Raw genomic sequence first — 20659 nt, 5'->3', positions numbered from 1 at the left:
GCTGTTTGGGAGCGGACTCGGGAAGATGGCGGAGGCCGGGGAGGCGGGGGAGGCCGCCGCCGAGCCCGCCGCCTTCAAGCGCCCGAGCCGCCCGCTGCCCGCCGCGCCCCGCGCCGCTGAGGGCGGCGAGCCGGGGCCCAGCCTGCCGCCCGCCCGCCCCGCCGCCGCGCCGCCGGCGCCGCGCTACGAGGAGCCGCCGTGGGGCAGCCGCCCGCCGGCCGGCGCCGGCTACGGGCTGGAGGTGCTGAAGGGCGGCGTGGCGCTGGGCTCAGTGCGGCTGGAAGGTGGCAGCTGGTTCCTGGTGGGGCGGCTGCCCGGCTGCGCCCTGGCCCTGGAGCACCCCTCGGTGTCGCGGCACCACGCCGTGCTGCAGTACCGCGGCCCCGACGGCGCCGATGCCGCCGGCTTCTACGTGTACGACCTGGGCAGCACCCACGGCACCTTCCTCAACAAGACGCGGGTGCCGCCCCGCACCTACTGCCGGGTGCGGGTGGGCCACGGGCTCCGTTTCGGCGGCAGCTCCCGCCTCTTCCTCCTGCAGGTGGGTCGGGGCCCCGGGCGGCCCCGCCGCGCGCCCCGGAGCGTGGGACGGGTGTCTCGGGTGGTAGAGGCTTCCCCGGACCGAGCTCGGGAATTCGCCCGGCTCCATCTACATCTCCCTGGCGCCTCGGGGGTGAAAGCCGCTTGTGAGGCAGGAGGCGGTGCGGATGCCTTGGGAGCAGCCCAGCGCTGCCTTGGTGGTTTTACTGGGGAAAAGTAGTCAGCTGTAGGCACCTGCTGCCAGCTCTGTGGTGAGGTTTGGGACTGAAGGACGGAGCAGGACTGTTGGGTCCCCCAAAGCTGCCACATCACCCCGGGGCGCTGGGCACAGGGCAGCTCTGCTGAGGGCTCAGCACAAGGACAGGCATGGCAGCTTCTGCCGATGTGCAGAAGGTGTTTCTCTCCGGCAGAGTGATGTATCGGGAAGGTCTCTCCAACAGTATGTTGCATCGAGAAAATAAAGTGCTAATATTTCTTCCCGAACAAGGGAGGTTTTGTTAGTAGTAACTTAGAGAGCACTCGGCATGTCCTACACATACTTCAGAACCTGTTCGATTCTCAAATTCTCCCATGTAGCACTGATGGAAATTTTTGCCTTCTGCCTTTAAGATACAGGTATATTTGAGTTATATCTGACAACAAGTACACAGTAACGCTTGTTTCTTTTTTTCCCCCTTTGAAAAGGGCATTTAAACTAACATGTTTGGGGATGCAAACCATAACAAATGGTCTAATAATACGACTTTTTGAAGAGCACAATAATGATTTATTTATGTTGTTGTACATAATCTGCATGAGTGTTGAAGCTATTTCTTTTTTTTTATCATCTTTTAAAACCCACTTTTGCTACATTACTGTTTGTGATGCAGGGACCCAAAGAGGACCAGGAGTCTGAATCGGAACTAACTGTGACTCAGCTGAAGGCACTGCGTAAGCAGCAGCAAGCAAAATTAGAAAAGACAATGTTGGGAGAGGACTCTGATGAGGAAGATGAAAAAGAGGAGAGAAGTGAGAAGAGTCAGAACAGTGATATGAGCTGCTCGTGGGGAATGGGTAAGTGATGATGCATAAATCAGCTGATACACCTTGGAAGGTCTTTAAGCCAGTTTTCAGTGAATACTAGGGTTGGAATTCCAGATAAATGCCAGGTGTCACAATCCAGTGGAAGTTCTTGAGTACAAATTAATCCTTTTCCTTTTAAAAAGAGTGCTGTGACAAGGCAAGCTTACATCTGATGAGAAGTATGCTAGAGCTCCTTTTAAAAGGGAGAAGGTAATTTGCCTATGCCTACGAAAGGCCATGAAACTGAAAGATTAGGTTAGTGCTATATAGTGTTTTTTCCTGTGATGATATCCACACTTCTGTCCAAAAGGGGAAATTTAATTGCTTGAGACTTCTGTGCAGTATAGTTGTCTTTAAACAGGAAGTCCACATCTTAAACCTAGATAAACTGTAATTAATGAGCTTTTCAGTAAAAAATTAGTTGTTTTTTTGAAAGGAAACGTATAAGCACAAAACCCCTTGACAGTGCTGAAACTGCAGATGCGTTCATTTGCAAAACTGTATCTTATGATGGAATAACTGATAGCAAAAAAAGAAGCAGGGCTTGTTTTTGTTTTTGTTTTTTTTTTATTGGATGCAGAAATAATATTCAAGTAAAGGGAAGTAATTTTAGGATGATGTAGCTGCTACTTTCAAACTGACAAAAGTTGAAATATACTGGCATTCTCTTTCTAACATTTCACCATTTTTTTTGCACTTCTTCTTCTAGGGGAGGATGCTGAGGAGGATGAGGTTGAAGAAAACCCTATTGCTATTGATTTTCAGGACGTACAAGATGCCTTCTATATGAAGGATCCTAGGAAGGCTTTACAGGGCTTTTTTGACAGAGAAGGTACTTTTTTTCTTTCTCTTAATTAAATGTAATTTTTTCTATTTAACAAAGTGTGACATTTGTGCTTATGTTTTTCTTTGGGAATTAAGGTCTGGGAGCTAGCTTTTCTATTACATTGTGGTTAAGGTTTTTTGTTTGGTCAAATTTTGGGGGTGGGGGAGTTGGGGGTGGTCTGGGTTTGGGGTTTTTTTTATTTATTTTATTTTATTAAAACTTAGCTCACCATTATATATCTGAGGCTTAGTTACTAATTCCTAAACTGGGAGTTACAGAGAGTACCTTATATTCCTCTGGAGTGACACTCAAACCACAGCTATGCTTTGGAGCTATGCTGAAAAGTCCAAACCCATCAAATTCCAGACTGTTCTGTTTGGAGATGGCTCTAATTGTGAGATAGAATTGGAAGGTATAAAGAGACAAAAGGCAATAATGAATTGGTCTAGACTTTGAGTGGTTGCTAGCAAAACTTATAGATGACTCATTTATTTGCTAACGTGAAAAATTAATCTTCAAGATAAACAATGTCTGTGAATCTAGATTGCAAACTGTCACTATTTCAATGACATTACTTTAATATGTACAGAGGCATTTTTTTTCTTTGAACTACACATTCCTGAACAGGCCACTTAGACTTTTTCAGATCAAAAAAATCTTGATTATGAAAAACAACCAAATGGGCATAATACCAACTGAAGATCCCATGACTTAAAAAAAAAAAAAAAGGGAGGGGGGCCAATTCAGTCCTTTGATACGTAACAAGGGCGTTTCATCTCTTTTGTTTAACCATGACATTCTTCTCTGCTGCAACAATTGATTATTCCTGCTTATTTCAATTTTGGTTACTACATCAACTTTCTGTTCCTCTCTAGGAGAAGAGCTAGAATATGAATATGATGATCGTGGGCACAATAGCTGGCTATGCAGGATCAAGTATGTATATCTCCATTCACTTTTGTACATAAAAGCTTACTTCATTGAATTCATGAGCAAAAGCTGAAGAAATTACTCGTCTTGTCACACTTGGCAGGGAGGCCAAGTGGAATTAGACCTAGCTCTGATACGTAGACAGAAGTTCAAGGATCAGTGCCTAGTTCAGTGTCTGTGCTCCCTTCTGGTCTGGCAGCATTTGGTTTTCCTTAGAGATGAAAATCAGGAAAGCAAAAGTCTAGGTTCTTTCAGTTCCTCTTGCTTTGAGAAATACACAAAACTGAAATACAGGAGAAGAAACTAGGAAACAGTATCTTTCACTTCCTAATGGAGGAGAGAAACCCCATTAATTCTACCATGTTACCCCATTTCAGTTCTTTATGGTATAAGCCAGTTTTTGATGGTTTCCTGCAAGAGAGCACTAACATCATTCTTTTATAAGACAGGAGAAGGTGAGGTGCAAATTAAGTCAACAGGATGGGTCTCAAATGGATAAGTACAACATTGCAATGGTTGTACTGCTTAAGAAACCTTTGCTTCAGCGTAGAAACTGCTTGTTACTGGTGTTGCATGTATGCAAAGATACTGGTGCTTAAAATGATTCAGGAATTAACGTTTAACCTTTTAACATCTTGTATGCCCAATTGAATGAATATAGGAAGAATTATTGTTTGGACTAGTGAAATAAAAATTGACTTGCTTGCTTTAAGAAATCCATGCTTGTGTTCTGTTTGGTACTGTATGGAATGAAAAGTGAAAATATTTAACTGAAAAAAAGATTAGAGTGAAATGGAAGGAACAATGACAATGTGATAAATAAAATATCTGAGCAGCATCTGTGAAAAGCTCTTTGTATCTGAGCTGTTCTCTGATACCTCAAACCAAACAGGTTGCCTGTGGATGATGCGTCAGGGAAGCAGCTGGTGGCAGAGGTTCTCCATTCAGGAAAGAAGAAGGAAGCAATGATACAGTGCGCGCTGGAAGCTTGCAGGCTACTCGATGCTCGAGGAGTACTGAGGCAAGAAGCAGGTGAATAACTAGTCATATGCTGTGATCATTCCAACAGTCTTAAATTGGGGATTAGAGAGTGCTATCTTGAATTTGGTTTATTGCTCAGTGGTATGCAAATCGTTTTGTTTATTGCTTTTTCCCTTACCTTTCCCAGTATCCCGAAAAAGGAAATCAAAGAACTGGGAAGATGAGGATTTTTATGACAGTGATGATGACACCTTCCTTGATCGAACTGGTGCTGTAGAAAAGAAGCGACTGAACAGAATGAAAAAAGCTGGTAAAATAGAAGAAAAACCAGAGACTTATGACTCCCTGGTAAGAAGAATTATTATGACATGCCTGATTTATTCTCTCATGCATGTATTATTACTAAGAAAGAAAGTTAAAAATATTTCCCGATCTTTCTCTGTTAGCTTGAACTCTGCTGTCATTTCAGACCTCTAGCTCTCAACTGTCCAAGTTAGAATAAAATAGTGGGTTTTTGTTTTGTGGACAATATCTATAAATATCTATAAATACCTGAAAATATTGCTTACTTTGTTCTAGTGGAAGCATACTACATTGCTTTTGCCTGTGTAGTGTTGCCTTCTACTTGGTGGATCATGATAGTGGATGAATGAAATACCAGAACAGGATACTCTTAAAATAGTTTTAATGCATCAGAAAATAATTGCAAGCTTTCAAGTGCACAGGGCACATCCCAAAGAAGGATCTCATTCTGCTTCAAAGAATAAGCAGCCTGGACTGGCAGTCATACGACAACTAAAAGCCCTCTGCAGACAATAGGGTGTGGAGGAGCAGGGGTAGGGAGGGTTGGCGGATCACAGTGATGGTTTAACATTGTTGCAGAAGCATTGTACATGTTTCTGTGTTACAGAAAGAAAATTATTTCAACAGTACGTGAAAGAACTGCTAAGTTCTTTAGGAGCAATCTAAACTATAATTTTTTCAGTCCAGAAACTCCTGGTCAAAGATCAGAAGTAGAAAAATGGAAGTAATTTGGTAGTATATTTGAGTAAAACTTAAAAGGGGATTTTAAGAAGATAAAAAGATCTTCTAAGCATGTTGTTCTTTCATAGGTCACAAAGCTAAATGAAGCTGAAAATGAGCTTTCAGAGATAACAGAGAAGCTGAAGGCTTCAGGGAAGGGTAAGGCATGAAGTTTATTTGATCGTAGTGCTTTCCATAAAGAACAATAAAGAGATGAAAACATATCTTATGGATTTCTATCTTAAGTGTCTTTGTTTTTAATGTCCACTTTATACAAAGGGGTAGGAAGATTTGCAGATCACTGAGTTAGCTGGAGAGGATACTTACGCTCTTCATCCCATAGTTTATGTACTCTGTGTATATAGTCTCTTGCTAATGAATGCAACTTTTTCCAAAGCAAGCACCATCTAAGTTAATGTAAGGAGGTGAGCATACAAGCTCCTGGAGCTTAAGAAGGTGATCATTATTACTCTTTATCTGCCCATATTAGTGAAACTGACCCAATTTGAGGAACAGTTTTTCTCTACTCCCTACAAAACCATTTATATGGGAAGAGCAAGCAACTGACAGAAAAGACGGTATCTTTTATTTCACTCTTCTCACTGTAAATGCATCTGAAAAATTAAAGGTGGGAAAAGAGAAATGTGGAGTCAAAGCAGCTGATGCTTAGTGTGTATGTTCACTGAACTTGCTAGCTTACGAGGGTGCCGCTTAGGTTCTAGGATTATGCCTTTGTGCACAAAGGCAGAGCCTTTTCAAAGCAGTGATTGTATCTGTTAGTGAGTTAGATTTAAAAGCATACTATACAAACAGCTGCATTTTGCTTTCTGTTAGTGGTGATGTCTTGTGGAATAAAAGGAGGGCACAAAAGAAATGTGTTTAGGCTGATTCTTCATACAGAAACCTTTTTAACAGAGTTGGCATTAATAAAGATTGCAACATCAGTTTGTCAGAAGAGTTTCTCTTTAAGAAGCCTAGCAGCAATCTGACAGCTGGGCTACCTTTTGTGCATTATAGGGGTATGTTTCTTCCTAGTAATTCAGCTTCACACCAAAACTCATTTGTATCAACATTTTTGTTCGTGATTGATTATATCAGATCACTGTTCAGAAAACAGTACTGTTCCACTGAGTGTTCTAACTGATGGGTTGGTTCAGCACGTTTGAAGGAATTGTTTTCAGCGTGACTGTTCTGATAAGTAGCTAATGATTGACTAGCGAGAGAAGCTAATGCTTCATATTGTCTGAGACATGTAATTCTAAGCTTTTGTATGTTATGATAACTTTGTTTCTGCTGATACTGTTTCTCCACAAGGCTGTTAAATCACATTGTAGTAGAGGCAGGAAGAAGGAAGAATCAGTTCATTTATAGACTCCTTCTAACAACATATAATTCTGATCCATGTTATTATGATTTGGTAAATTGTAACTGGCTACAAGGCTAGTTTAGAGCCTTAGAAAAATTGCAGTCTCAGCACTTACTGCAATACAGAATAATTCAGTATTGAATGGGAGTTTCCTAGAACTAGACCAGGATAAAAGGTAGCAAATATTGCATCATCAGTTACTTTATATGTGTGTGTCTAGATACCTGTGTTTTCTCATTTCTTTGGATGCTTCAGGTTAATTACTGATGTTGAGTACAGGTGTAAGCCAGGAGCATGCATATTGATCATGGGTGATTCTTATCACTGTCATGAGCTGTCTGGCAAAGCTGCTGCATTCCATACAGTTCTGAAACCTTAACACACTTTTGCTTGCTCTAAATGATTATTTGTAGCCTAAGGGCAAGAGTGTAGAGACCAATGCGTGAATGACAGGCTAAATTACACTTACCAAGCACTTGGAGAAATGAAGTGGTTGTGTTAAAAAAAAAAAAAATCATATAAGTTCACAAATTGTTCTCTGGACTTCTTCAGAACTTATTACTGATGGTCTGACTTGGTATCTTTCATTTACTGATGCATCTGAATGAAAAGCAAGTATCTAGAGCTCTTCAGTCCCATCTTTGGTTGCCTGTTCAGAAGAAAAGTATCAGTAAGTCGATGGGGCAGTAAACAGCCCAATAGTTTTTTCACTGGAATATAAAGTATAATAGCCATGGCTGATTCGCCTCCTACCAATGTCAAAGTTTACTTCAGTAGTGTAGAAAACTGCTGCAACAGCTACCAAATGCTAACAGTAGCCCTGTAAGCTGAATTACCCAATCTTAGGCACTGCTGGTGGAATCAAGCAGAGAATCCTCTTCGCAAGGAGGGCTGATCTGACTTGCTGAAGATCACTCACTGACTGAAGCATTTACACTGTCCTGCAGCTAAAGGAGAGCTTTAATTTAGTTATTCTGAATTATCTGACTAGACACTAAACCATATCTTTGAAATTTGGTGTTTAAATTAAATGGTCATTCTGCACTGCTCCTGCTTGCTAGGAGTTTCAGAGTGTTTGTTAATAGTACCTTTTTGATATTTTTTCTCTTGGTTCATATAAATAGTTACAAGGAAAAAGAAAAGTATTTCTATCTGAATTTCTCTTATGACATTTTGTCATCATCTGTATTTGTGTGGAGGTGGACGCTACAACTGTATCTTTTGAAGCCACTAAGTTTCCGTATCTCTTTGAACAGTTACTGTTGTGGCTTTCATATATTTGCAAATTGTAAATTATTTTGTTCTACATCAGAAATTTCCTTTTCAGTTGAGCCCATTTGTAAACATGAGTCCTACTAGAATTTTCTCTAAATATTTAAGTCATGTAAAACTTCTTGAATATGTACTCTTAACAATAACTTACACTGTTTTATTTGTACACATTTAAAATTTCAAGTGCTACTTAATTAGCTCAAGCTGAATTGAAAATAACTCATTGGTCACATAATTATAAGCATTTATGTATACATGCACAAGCAAAATGAAGCAAATAAATATCAGATTTGCTACTTTTCATATAATATTAAAAGGCAGAAGACTGCCTGGCAAAAGGCTTGTTAAAATTCTAGCAACAATATTATTCTTTGTTTGCCTCCAAGTTATTTTTAAACACCATATTAAAAACTTCTAAAGCATTGTTCAAGCCCAAGAAAGGGTTTTCCTGGTTTTTTTTTTGTTTGGTTATTTGAAATCCATGTGTTAGAACTCTGTAGTTATTTTTCTTACCCATTAGAGCTTTAGCTTTTCCTCCTGAGTTTTATTTTAATTAGTCAACTATGCACAGAATTATTAACATTTTAAATCAGTTGGAGTAGGAGGACTGTCGTTACTCTTTCTCAAGTACAGAACAGTGTTTTCTTATTAGAAAATTCAGTCAAAACAAAGGTAAATTGTTTGTGATTGGCCTAACATGAAACTATTCTTGTATGCACTCAGTCATCCAAGGGTAGGAGGCAGCATCATGTGTTGATTCATTTTGAGCTTTGCAAATGTAACTGTATATACATTCCAGGAAAGCCAAAATGGGATTCCCCATGCAGTGGTGTGGGATTCTTTGTAGCTGTGTTTATTTTAGTCCATGATTACAAAAACAGCCCATAAGCCACTTTTTTTAGGGACAGCAGATCTTGAAGTGAGATGAGCAACCTAGAATAGAGATGCTTTTTCATAAAGAAACATTCAGTTTTAAGAGAAGCTTTGTTATGTACATGGATTAAAGTTTACTGATGGGCTTTGTTAGGAGAAATGCTTTTGTCTTTCAGGGCTAACAACCTCCATTATTTCACCGTTCAACAGAAACTTGCAGGGAGGGTAGTTGTTGCTATATATCTTATTCGTTAAAGGTAGAACTTGATGAATACAGCTCTCATCTCCCCACTGGTAACACTATGTATCTTCCCGTTATCTTGCCTAGTCCCATCCCAGCCAGCAGCTCAAGATTCCTTGGATGAATTCATGACCGAAATAAAATCAGGATGCACCTTAGACAGTGTGGCACGGAAGAAGCTTCATTTACGGTCCTTTGAACTGAAGAAAGAGCAGCAGAGACTGAAAGGGTTGATAAAGCTTGTCAAGCCTGCAGAACTGCCTGAGCTGAAGCCCCAGTAAGTCTCTGGCTAAAGTGTAAAACAATTACTTTTTACCATTGATGTTATCTGTGGGCAGTTGTGCAAGCCCAGTAAAAACAGAGAGCTTTCCAAACACAGAAGCAGGACAGCCCTCCCTTCCAAACTACCTGGCTTGCCTCTCTAAGGAGCTGCCGTGCCTCTTGGCTGTTCAGCATCGATGGTTGAGGCAGACGCACCACAACCCTGGAGTAAGATAAGCCCACACTGGGAGGATGAGAGGGAAAAGGGATTGGAAGCATGGTTGACAGCTTTTTAAATTTTTTTTCCCCAACTTGCACGCAATAGGAACTGAAGAATTTTGCAGATATTATGTACAACACAAAAGCCGCTTTCACTCCGTGAGGTGTACCTGGAAGTCAAGTGTAGTGGCTGTTCAACTGCTGCCTAGCAGCACTACTGCAGTTCAAGAGGGTGTGTGCTGGATTCATCATTTGTGAGTCGTAGCTTGATTAGAGGTTTAATTAGTTAATTTACTTAAATTGAGGTTTAGCCTCCAAGTGTGGGTTTTTTCATATATATATATTATAAACATATGTAAGTATATGTGTGCAATTGAATTTGAGGAGTCTGTGCGATATAAATTTTTTTTTTTTTTTTTTTTTTTGCTTCCTGTTATGAATCCTACAATATGTATGTAGGATGGAGGAGTCATCTCCTGCAGCTTCCTCTTCTTCCTCTTTGGATGCTGCGAGACAGAAATAAAAGTAATTTTATATATCCACTTCTAATTTGCAGATTTTTTTTTTTGCATTGTACATATAAGACTTGTTTGACACTTTGTACACTGTTTTCCTTTGTGTCTAATTTTTATTAGGAGTGGGAGTTACAGTCTGGAAGCAGAGAGCAAGCCTAAAAAGATTACCCTGCCTCTCTTTGGTGCAATGAAAGGGGGGAGCAAATTCAAGCTGAAAACTGGAAGCCTAGGGGTAAGTTGGACTCGTAAGTGCTGCGAGTCGGAGGCAATTTCTCAGATACCTTCTCAGCCTATGAAGACTGTACGTGGCAGCCATGTCTCCTCACATGCATAGAAGCAGCACGGAGGCACAAGCCTGTGGCAGTGGAGGGCGCACAGAGTGGCAAGCAGTGGCGGTTGGATGTTGTTTGCTGCCAGCAGTTGCCATTCTCTGCCCTTGTACAGCCAGTCTCCTGGGGCACAGCTGTGGTCAAAAGGCAGTGGATGAAGTAGAGGCAGTCTGGAGACATCAGCCTGAGCCACTGCTGTACCTCAGCAGCTGGTCCTTCACTTGCTTTTGTTTTACTTGATATAGCTAAGATCATATCCAGGATTGATTCAGTTTCCAGTGTCCCTCTTATGGAAAGACTGCACTCTTTATCTGTGGACTGGACATATTTGTAGTGATGGAAGATGAAAAAATAACTTTTCCTTAAAACCTAACTATTCTTCATCCTGAGAGCGTTTCCCTACCAGCTGTCTCTGACAGTAATATGTGTGCTTTCTCCTGTAATGAATATCTGTGACCTCTGCCTCCATTTATCTTGGCACTGATGCACAAGTCTTTTGCCCACAGAAGTTGCCTGTTAAGCGTCCGGACATCCCTGAAAGCTTGTTAAAAATGAAAGATGATGGACCAGAAGAGGAGGAGGAGGAGGAGGAGGAGGAAGAAGTGGAAGAGAAGCAAGAAGTAGATGCAATAAACAGCAAAGCCTCCAATCAGGAACTTAAAATGACAACAGAGGAAGAAACTAATGCTCCCAGTGGTTCTCCTTGCAATAACAGGAATCAGGAATCCCTTCAGGATGGTAAACCGTTGGTTTTGATTTTTCCAGTATGAAGCTGAGTCTGTTACTGCTGCATTTTTCAGAGCTATGTGAATCTTGTAAGGTTTGGGTCACAGGTTCTCCAGCAGATTTCTTTTCCATAGATTTTTGCCATGAATCCAGAGTCTTTGTGTCAGCTGCTGAGTTTCATGTAGTTCTAATTGAAGATCTGGTTGGCAGTCAGTTTTCATGCTTTTGGTGAATTAGAAGAAATCTCTTGGACTCGAGAAAGGTTCTATTTTAATAAGCCTTTTGATAAGCTTTCATTAGATTGACTGTCCATATGAAAATGGCTACAATGTGTTGGTGGCAGGGAAAGTGACTTAAGAAAACCAATGTCTGTGTAAAGCTTCAGATCTACTTATAAGGAGGAAAAATAATTTTTAAAGTGGTAATGGAGAGGTATCTTCCTTGTACCTGTGTAGTTTAGATCCAGTTCCTCCTTTTCTATATCAGCTTTATGCATTTGAAAACTCGGTAATGATGTTTCTCAGTAAATGATGTGTTTGATGAGAGAAACCTAATTCTAAATTTTTGTCTTAATGCTGGACAGGTTGCTCTTGAAAAGTATGCTTTAACTGATCACAAGTTTTTCTTTAATATTGTACTGTGATGGACTTGGTGAATGAAATAATTTGGAGGACTTTTGAGAGAATTCTTCCTGAGACAAATGTAGCTAAGAGTTCCCTTTTGTATTTTGTCTCAGGGATGTTAGCACTCTACTCATCAGAGTTACAGCAGATAGCTCACCTAGCCCTTTATTTTTTGTTTTAAAGGGATTCATTTTCTGCCTGAGCCAAAGATACTGAGAAAGAAATCTCAGATGGGATCCTCACAAGACAAATCTCAAGGTGAGCAGTACAACTTAGACTCTATTGTGCAGTGGCATGTAGGTTTAGAAACTATCTAAAGGACTTATTGTCTTCTGTCAGTAGACGGAAACTAAACCTAATCTAGAATGAAGGATTGTGTTTTGCTTGGTAAGTGTATGGTGAAGACAGGTCACTTCGACAGTGTTTCAGTTCTTGCTTTTCATAGTCATTAACTGCCTTGAGATCTTTTGTTTTTAGAAAATTGCATGAGAAGAAGAAAAATTATTTTAATTCGGGAGCATAAACATAATGCTTTTTTCCCTGTTATTCTCTTGCAGTAGCTCCTACCACTAAAGGAGGACAGAACTTTATAAAAGAAAGTGACAAATACTACATAATGTTAGCTAATAATCAGTTAAGGACCCAGACATCCCCTCTACTTGCACAACAAAATCAATAAAAAAAAAAAAATCAGACCTTCAAAATGAAGACTGTTTGGTGTACTGAACATGGAGGACATCTGCATGAATTTTCTATTTTTTCATTACTCACACTTAAGAATATTGTCCTGTCCTCATCATCTCAACTATAGACTTAAGCCACAAGAGTCTCAATATTTTGAAGTTTAAGTGGCAGAAAAACAAGACATACTTCTCTCTTCTGCATCCGTCTCACCTATGTTACCATGAAGTTGGGTTTTTTTAAGAAAAAAAGCATGTTGGTCCTGTGCATTTCCTACCGTTTCCTTCTAAATCAATCACTGCAGTGATTACAGTTAGAGAATATCTTCTAGAAGATAAACATCTCCCATTAACTGAAGTGTGTTACAGAATCTCAAATAGATAGCCTTATTAAACTGCATTCAGGTTGGTGACTGACAGTGTATTAAACATAAATTAGTAAATCTAAGAAAAACAAAAAGATGCTCATCAGTCTTAAGTATGAATTTTGTTGCACTGAGCTGTCTTGGATTTCTTTCTGGATATATCCCTTTTTATGTCAACTTCTTGTAAGCTTACTTCTGATAGAATTGGTCATTTGTGATGTTATAAAACAAATCTTATTTCTTCCCAGAATCTGAGGCAGTATATAAGGAACCTGAAGAGACATCTGAGAAAGTCAAGAAAATCAATAGCTCAAGCAAGGTCAGTTATAGAATCATAGAATGGTTTGGGTTGGAAGAGACCTTATTGATCATCCAGTTCCAACCCCCCTGACCCGGGCAGGGTCACCTTCCACTAAACCAGGTTGCTCAAAGCCCTGTCCAACCTGGCTTTGAACCCTTCCAGGGAGGGGGCAGCCACAGCTGCTCTGGGCAACTTGTGCCAGTGTCTCAACACCCTTGCAGTAGAGAACTTCTCCCTTACATCTAATCTAAATCTCTCTTCTTTCAGTTTAAAAGCATTACCCTTTGTTCTATCCCTACCTTCCGTGATAAGGAGTCCCTTTCCATCTTTTCTGTAGCCCCCTTTAAGTACTGGAAAGCCACTATAAGGTCTCCCTGGAGCCTTCTCTTCTCCAGGCCCCAACTCTTTCAGCCTGAGTTATGACACCATGATTCCTTCAGCTTAAGAGTTTCAGGAAATCATTTAGCAGGCTCTTTTTTTAGTGAAATGGTATCAATTTGATTGAGTACAACTTGGTGCTTAGTGATTTTCTGCTAAGACACAAATGTAGAACCACACACTGCCATTGGACACAGATTTTGGAGTCTCCTACAAAAAGGTAAAGCACAGCATTTCGAGCACAATAAAGGCTCTCAATTCCATCACAATTTTTTTTTTTTTTCACCTTTTCACTTGGCAGTTAGCCTCTGCTAATTGCTGCTTCTCCTGTATCACAAGTGTTGTAGAACATAGGTGCTCTCTGGGCTGTGGGATAGCATTGCAAAACTTTCCTTGGAGAAAGCAGCTTGGGAAGCATGCACTGTCTGACACAGAACATGCTGCACTAAAGTTGTAGCTAGTCTGTATTGCCATTATCAAACCTCATCCTTCTCTGTAAGATGTGGAAAGAGGTAAATCTAAGAGATTATTGTTTATGCAACCAAATTATTACTAAATTTGAGTGGATGTACCAGATGATGTTCCTACTGTGCATAAGGTTTGTAATAAAATGTAGAGTATATGAGCATTGCACATCTTGGGACACAGGCAACTGTTGCCTTCCTGGAGCTGGAGAGGAACAGCATGCTCTTAGCCTAATGATTATTGTGAGGCTCTTCCCTTTAGAGTGCATCCCACCCTTCTGCTGACTGCCATCAAAGATTACTGTACTTGGTAGGCCATGAGATCTGACCATTATGACGATTTCTTTGTGGTGACCATCTAATTTTAGTCCTGCACCACTTACTTAAAGAAACTTAACTCCCTGCAGCCTGTGTGTGCTAACTGCTGCATTGTTAGTCCTGGCAAAGGACCTAAGGATTGGGTAGGCACAGCCTTTAGAATTCTCCTTTGTTGCTGGCCTATAAAGAAAGCAAGAGTAAATTTATACTCTTAAAGTCCAAGTTATACCATTTCTATGAATATGGGAGAACAAGGCAGCTTCTCATGCTGAGGCAGTCAAGTCAGTGCCTCTCATCAGCACAGAGCTCGCTCTAACACTGAGCATTCTCCAAATGCCAGATGGCTTAGCTATATTCTCTCTCCTATCACAAATCACTTTTTTCCACATGCTGTCTCTGCCTTTGGGCTCAGATCTTGCATGGAAAATATCAACCAGAAGTCAGCTTCTATTTTTTTTTTTTTTAACTATCTTAATATTTGAGGAATAACTTTGAATCATGTAAAACTGGAAAAACAATTCTAAAATGACTGTTCACAAGCCATATTTAAGAACTGTTCAACTCTGCAGTCTGATGTTTTGGAAAACTTTAGTCTTCCAAAAGAACTGTTTTAGAGGTTAATTTGGAGAAGGGAAGTTTGAGGGAATGAAACATTGCTTCAACTGCATAACTTAAGACTGTGTCATGACACTATGGAGTAATGCAAATCAGTGCTGAGTAACTTGGCTACATTTTGAGCTCTTAAGTCTTGCGCTCTGCAGTTGTATTAATTTTTTTTTATAGCTACCTGCAATTGTTGAAAACAAAAGTTTATTGAGAAAATTATGCTGATATGGCAAAACTTAAAAATCTAGGGACAGAAACACATTGCTGTGTCAACATTTAAATTGCAAGTGACCTGTTTTGGTTTGCTTTAAACATTTCAGTGATGCCAGTGAGACCTGAAAAAATTGGGGTTTCTTCTCTTTTTAAAAACGGGTTTCCTTATATAAGAGCTGAACTTTTATATGCTCCAGTTTGAAAGTCACCTTAACTGAAAGTTTCTAATGGGATTGTGTGTTGAAACCAGTAAAGCACTTATTGAAAATCTTACTCTAAAGCTTTACCCTACATAAAGGAATTGTGTCAAACGACACTACCAAACAGTAGCATGACAAGATTAAACTGTCCAGAAGCGGACAGCTGGCAATGGTTCTGTTTTAAGGGGGCGATTGGACTCCATGACCTGCAGAGTCCCATTTAACCAGCATTTCTATTATTCTGTGACTGTACTGGGAATAAGCTGGATCTATTTGAGGGTTTTGCATTTCTTCTTTCTCTGTATTACTGTTTTCATCCCTGACTCCTGTAGAAATAACCCTCACCTTTCAATATTTGTCTCTAAATTAATGAGAGTGACACATTGCTGGAGGAGTGCAGCACCTTAAAAATCTTATCTCCTTTTGCAGGTCCAACAACCTTTTTTTTCCTCACAGTACCCAGATGATGACCCAGATTACTGCATATGGATTCCTCCTGCAGGTATCAACTATTTCCTTACCATTTTTAGTCTTATAACTCAAGAATCTACCTAATAAGTAGTCAGGGTGTCCTTGTAACATCTTGAGGAAAAAAGTAATCCAGGAACACTTTACCCAGAACCTGATGTTTTCTGTTATGTTATGCCCCATATTTGTTGTACTTGCCATGCAAGTCTTGCAGTGAAGTACAGGCCATGTCTGTAGTAGATTTATCTCAGTGGACAAATACACCTGAAGTTTTTCACTTTTGTAACACCTGAGAGCGCTAACTCCATTCACACATAGTGATATGATGATCTAGTTGAAAGATAAGCTCAAACCTTCACTAGGGATAAATGCTCCAGCAATCTTACTATTCTCAGTTTTCATAGAAGTCTGTGAAATCTGAAAATCTTCACAGATTTTTGGAAAAATCATTGGAATACAAACTTTGTGTCATGTGATTTGGCGAGAAGTCTTGGTAATGCTTTGCTGAAGGCACTGAATAATCGACGCATGCATCTAATATATGTTAAAGTTGAACAATTTTTTTTACTTTAGTTCCAGAGTGTTTTTAGCTAAGTGAGGTTATTCTTAAACAGTGTAATTAATTTTCAGTTTCTCTGAAATGGAAAATTCATTTTCATGCATTGAGGTTTTCATAGTAAGTTCAAAGCTTAGCTTTCGTTTGGTTGATTCATTACCGTAATTTTTATAAGGCTTATTCACTTTGGAGCCTATCTATATTATAAGAAAAATGAGAATAAATTTCAGTGAAGAAAACTATAATCTGGTGAATCATCCTTCAATGAAAAGACAGCACTTCTCTGCCATATTAATCCTCTGGAACAAAATACCCAACTCAGTAACTCTCAGAGGTCTGATCTGGGATGGCCAAGCGAGCTGTGTCCATAAGAGGGAGCTCCTTTTTCTGTCTCTGCCTGCCAATAATCAGATATACTTTCTGAGCTGGCAGAATGAGAACACCAGAAAAAAACAACAAAAAACAAAAACCAGGAATAAATGATGTAATCTTGACACTATTAGTAAGGTTAAGAGGAATTATAAGGATAAATCAAAAGATGATTTGAATTGTAATATTCAGTCTGACTTTATCCTTTTTGTGCTTGTCTGGCTGGTGGCGCCTAGAGACTGTTTCATACTTGGATACACGTTTATCTTGGATGAGGGCAGGAAAATAATTCAGCTCTTCTTCTTTGTCCACTAGGTCAAAGTGGTGATGGCAAGACTCATCTCAATGAAAAATATGGCTACTAAGCTTCAAGTGCCCCAGAGTACACCTGAGGTTTGAAGGACTGCTCTACTTCGGACTCTTTCACCATATGTTAAGTGAGGGTTAAAAGAGTTAGTTTTTCAGATGCTGTTCCAAATTCTAGGGCATCAGCAGTCATTCTGTCAGTTAGCTCTCCCTGTGTGTCCTCTGTTTGTCTTCCAGATACTTTTTTAAAAGTAAAAGCCCCTGCATTCTTTTGCCCTGTCTTTCACATTTAGCCTTGTCAGTTTTATTTGGCTTGAAACTGTAGGGTTATTTTTCCTTTTGTAAATAAAAGTATACAAAAACTATTTAAAAAAAAAAATACACCTTTGTATACTTACAGGCTTGATAAAATTTATTCATGTTGGTTTTATGCAATTAAAATGAGAAACACTACTGGTTTGCTTCTGTGGCTGCTGTTTGAAAATACTGTCATGGTAAATACAACCTAAAAGTTGAGGTTGGGTTTGGGTTTTGTTTTTTTTTACTTTCCTATGGAAAAAAACTTCTACTTTGAAAAGAAAACTTTTTTTACTTCTCCTCATGTAGTTGCTGTAGTACTTGGTATGGAGTGGAGTGGAAAGGGTGAGCGTACAGTGTTATAAAGGTGTAGAAACACCAAAGAAGGGAAGGGCTGGTGCTGCATATCTTGAATCAGAGGGCAACAAAACAATGAAAGGATATCCTGGGTAAGCTTATAATGAAGCCTGTTCTTCTGTCACAACTCAAGAGCAAAGCACCATCTTAGTGCATTTTAATGCTGTTAACTTATCACTAATATAGTTTTGAATGTCTGTATAATTGGGCTATGATCTTCTTTGCCATCAAAGGTTGTTCAAGCTACGACTAAACTAAGGCTTAAAGAGCAAACCGGCATCTTTTTATAAAGCAGTGACTGTGCTGCAATGGTTTATTGGAAGGACCTAATATTTTCCCCCATACTCCAGAGTACACCAGTGCAGGAAACCCCTTCCTGCCATAGCCGTGTCAGTCCCATAGCACAAGGCCAGGCCCCACCTCTTTTCATGCTGCTCTGTGATTGGCTGCTTGCCACTTGATTTCTGAGACGGTCCTACTCACATGATCCCAGAACACCCTCTGATTGGCTGCCCACTTCCTTTGTACCAGGAAGTGCTCAAGTATAACAGTATAGGCTTTTCTGTCTCATATATGAATATATATATCTGAAGGAGGAACAAATATTTATAAATATTTGTTATTTATTTGTGGATCCACTTCCTACATATATTTATATATGTGCCTGTTTTTTTAATATAGGCTATATATTTAAAAAGTCTATAATTTAAATATACATCCATAAAAGCGTGGGTATAAATTGGATAAACACTCTTTCATAAGAGCTAATGCTATGAACAATGGAAGTTTAAATGTGAATGGAAGTAATTAAACAAAAGCAAAGGGCAGGTTCATGCCCCCTATTTTCTGAGGCTGAAGATCAAGCCCTGTTTGGTTTGTGGGGGAAGTTAAAGAGGGCAGGGGAGTGTGATTTAAGCTGGACCACAGCCCCAGGGCTATGGACCCTTCCAAGGAGGCTGCCAAGGGCCTGCCGGGGCCATTGGGTCACTGCCAGGTGTCCCTGTCCCTGCACCCCTGAGCTCTTGGAGAAAAATGGATCTTTTTGTTGCACTTGGAGTCATGCCTTTAACTTTTAAGCAGTACTTTCCTCCAAACTGCAAGTAGTGGTAGGATTTGGGACCTGAAGACCAACTCGTAGTGTGGTCATCACTCCTCAGATTACCTAAATAGTCACCGCCTGGCGGAATCCTGTCCCCTGGATGACTCACAGATGTCCCACAGTCTGTGTTGTGGTAAAGGCAAGGGTCACACAGGACATCTGAGGGATTGTAAAGCTCTAGGTAGGAGCATATGGGGACGAGGAAAGCTGTAGAAATGCTACCGTTGCACTCCAAGGTCACACGTCCTTTGGCACGCTTCCACCAGACAGTGGCCACATCCTCGTGGATAAATGGCAGGAGGGCACGTCAGAAGCTGGAGAGAAGGGATAACCATACAAATCCTCTGGTTCTCACAATGGTGGTGTTGGAACAATGGAGCTCACTCCAGTTTTACCCCACAGAGAATATAAAACAGTTCGGCAGCTTGGCATTTTGTAGGGTTTTACTTAATATGCTCAAGCTGCAAAACAATATCTTCTTTCTGCCTGAAATCTTCAACATATTTAGCTTTTTTTTTTTTTTTTTTGTCAGCATCTGTGCACCAGGCTGGGCAGCCTGAAGCTTCCTGCTTCTGGCAGAGGCATATCTTTACATAATCCCAGGAAAGGCTGTTGCCCCTCCATTCAAAGTGCCAGACCTCCTAGCTTTCACAGACTGTAGCCTTTCTCCAGAGCCTTGTTCAGTTCCAGGGTGCACCAGGCATCTGCAAGGGACTTGTGTTCATTGCTGTGGGTGCAGAGAGCCTGGAAGGTTTCAAAGTACAGCACAAGGGAGACAACAGTTGGCCATTTATGCTCGTGGGAAGCACAGGGAAAAAGAGCCCACAAGGTGAGTAAACCTTTACTTTGACCATCCCAAAGTAGGTGGTCAGTGTGTCAAAATTCTCAAAAAAAAAAGGACTTCTGGGTTCCCAAGACAGTATTTTTTAATTTTGCTGATGAAAGGATAGAGGTTAGCAAAATCATAGCAATGTATCTTTTCATCAGGGGCTGCTTTGTAGTACAGACAAATGGTATTTGTCCTGCTGCCAAAAAGCACATCTATGGGGATCAGGGACTGGGCTGTTTGGTCCTGGCTAAGACCATGAGCTCGCCATCTGTTTCTTTTTCTAGTGGCTCACTTGTGCTCCCATACAGATCTGATGGTAAAACCTGCTCGCTAAGCGGCCCATCATGTTGCATTGTGTAATATGAATTCCCAGAGGTGGTCCCCACTGGATGGTTCCAGTCATTTTCATGGTAGCATTCAATACAACTGTGGAAAAAGCACCTATTATATTTGAAAGTTGTTGTCATCCCATCAATGGTCACTTAGCCATCCCTGAAGTAGGTTCCCACTTGATAATCACAGCCATGTAACACATGACAGGTTTGAATATTTTTCCTTTTTGGCCAGGTATATATGTCGTTGGTCAAATATCTATTTTTTCCTCCAATGATAGCCATAAACCAGTATGTGGGCATGCAAGTAGAGGTCACCATATTACACAGAAAGGGAGCTACACAGCAATAAACCTTCAGCTGTTCATCGCTCTCTCTCTCATCTGCTCTGTGAAGGGCCATCACCATAATCATTTCTGTATGACCTGCAGGCCTCTCTCAAAACTTTTACATCTTGATGGCAATAGTAACTCATTTCTTAATGCACACCAAAGATCTGATGGTCTGTGTACATGTCAAGAATTGCTTTTTTTTTTTTTTCTGTAAGCACCATGATGTGTACCCAGTCATAATCCTGTTGTGGAAAAGAGCCTACGTAACTGATTCTCAGCAGCATTGAAAAAAAAATGAGGAAATCACTTTTGCAGCACTTGATACCCAGCACTTAGGGAAGACTGCTTAGTTTAATGGGTAAAAAATGTAAGGAGTCTATGAACACAAAAACTCTAGTTTAG

General features: G+C 40.4%; 1 protein-coding gene across 1 annotated transcript; it reads left to right on the top strand.

Moving 5' to 3' along the window:
* The first annotated feature begins 3 nt into the window (after window positions 1-3).
* LOC104369585 (solute carrier family 4 member 1 adaptor protein) lies at window positions 4-17527 on the top strand. The gene is made up of 14 exons (XM_032985278.2): window positions 4-541; window positions 1410-1593; window positions 2312-2434; window positions 3304-3364; window positions 4251-4390; window positions 4527-4687; window positions 5452-5521; window positions 9202-9391; window positions 10230-10341; window positions 10945-11176; window positions 11971-12045; window positions 13081-13151; window positions 15742-15814; window positions 17021-17527. The coding sequence occupies exons 1-14, from the start codon at window positions 26-28 to the stop codon at window positions 17068-17070; spliced, it is 2058 nt and encodes a 685-aa protein (XP_032841169.2). The 5' UTR covers window positions 4-25; the 3' UTR covers window positions 17071-17527.
* The last annotated feature ends 3132 nt before the right edge of the window (window positions 17528-20659 follow it).

Source organism: Tyto alba, unplaced genomic scaffold (assembly GCF_018691265.1).
Source record: "Tyto alba isolate M040663 unplaced genomic scaffold, T.alba_DEE_v4.0 Super-Scaffold_16, whole genome shotgun sequence".
Taxonomy (NCBI): Eukaryota; Metazoa; Chordata; class Aves; order Strigiformes; family Tytonidae; genus Tyto; species Tyto alba.
The sequence above is the reverse complement of the archived record's forward strand: the minus strand, read 5'-3'. Positions and strand labels throughout refer to the sequence as shown.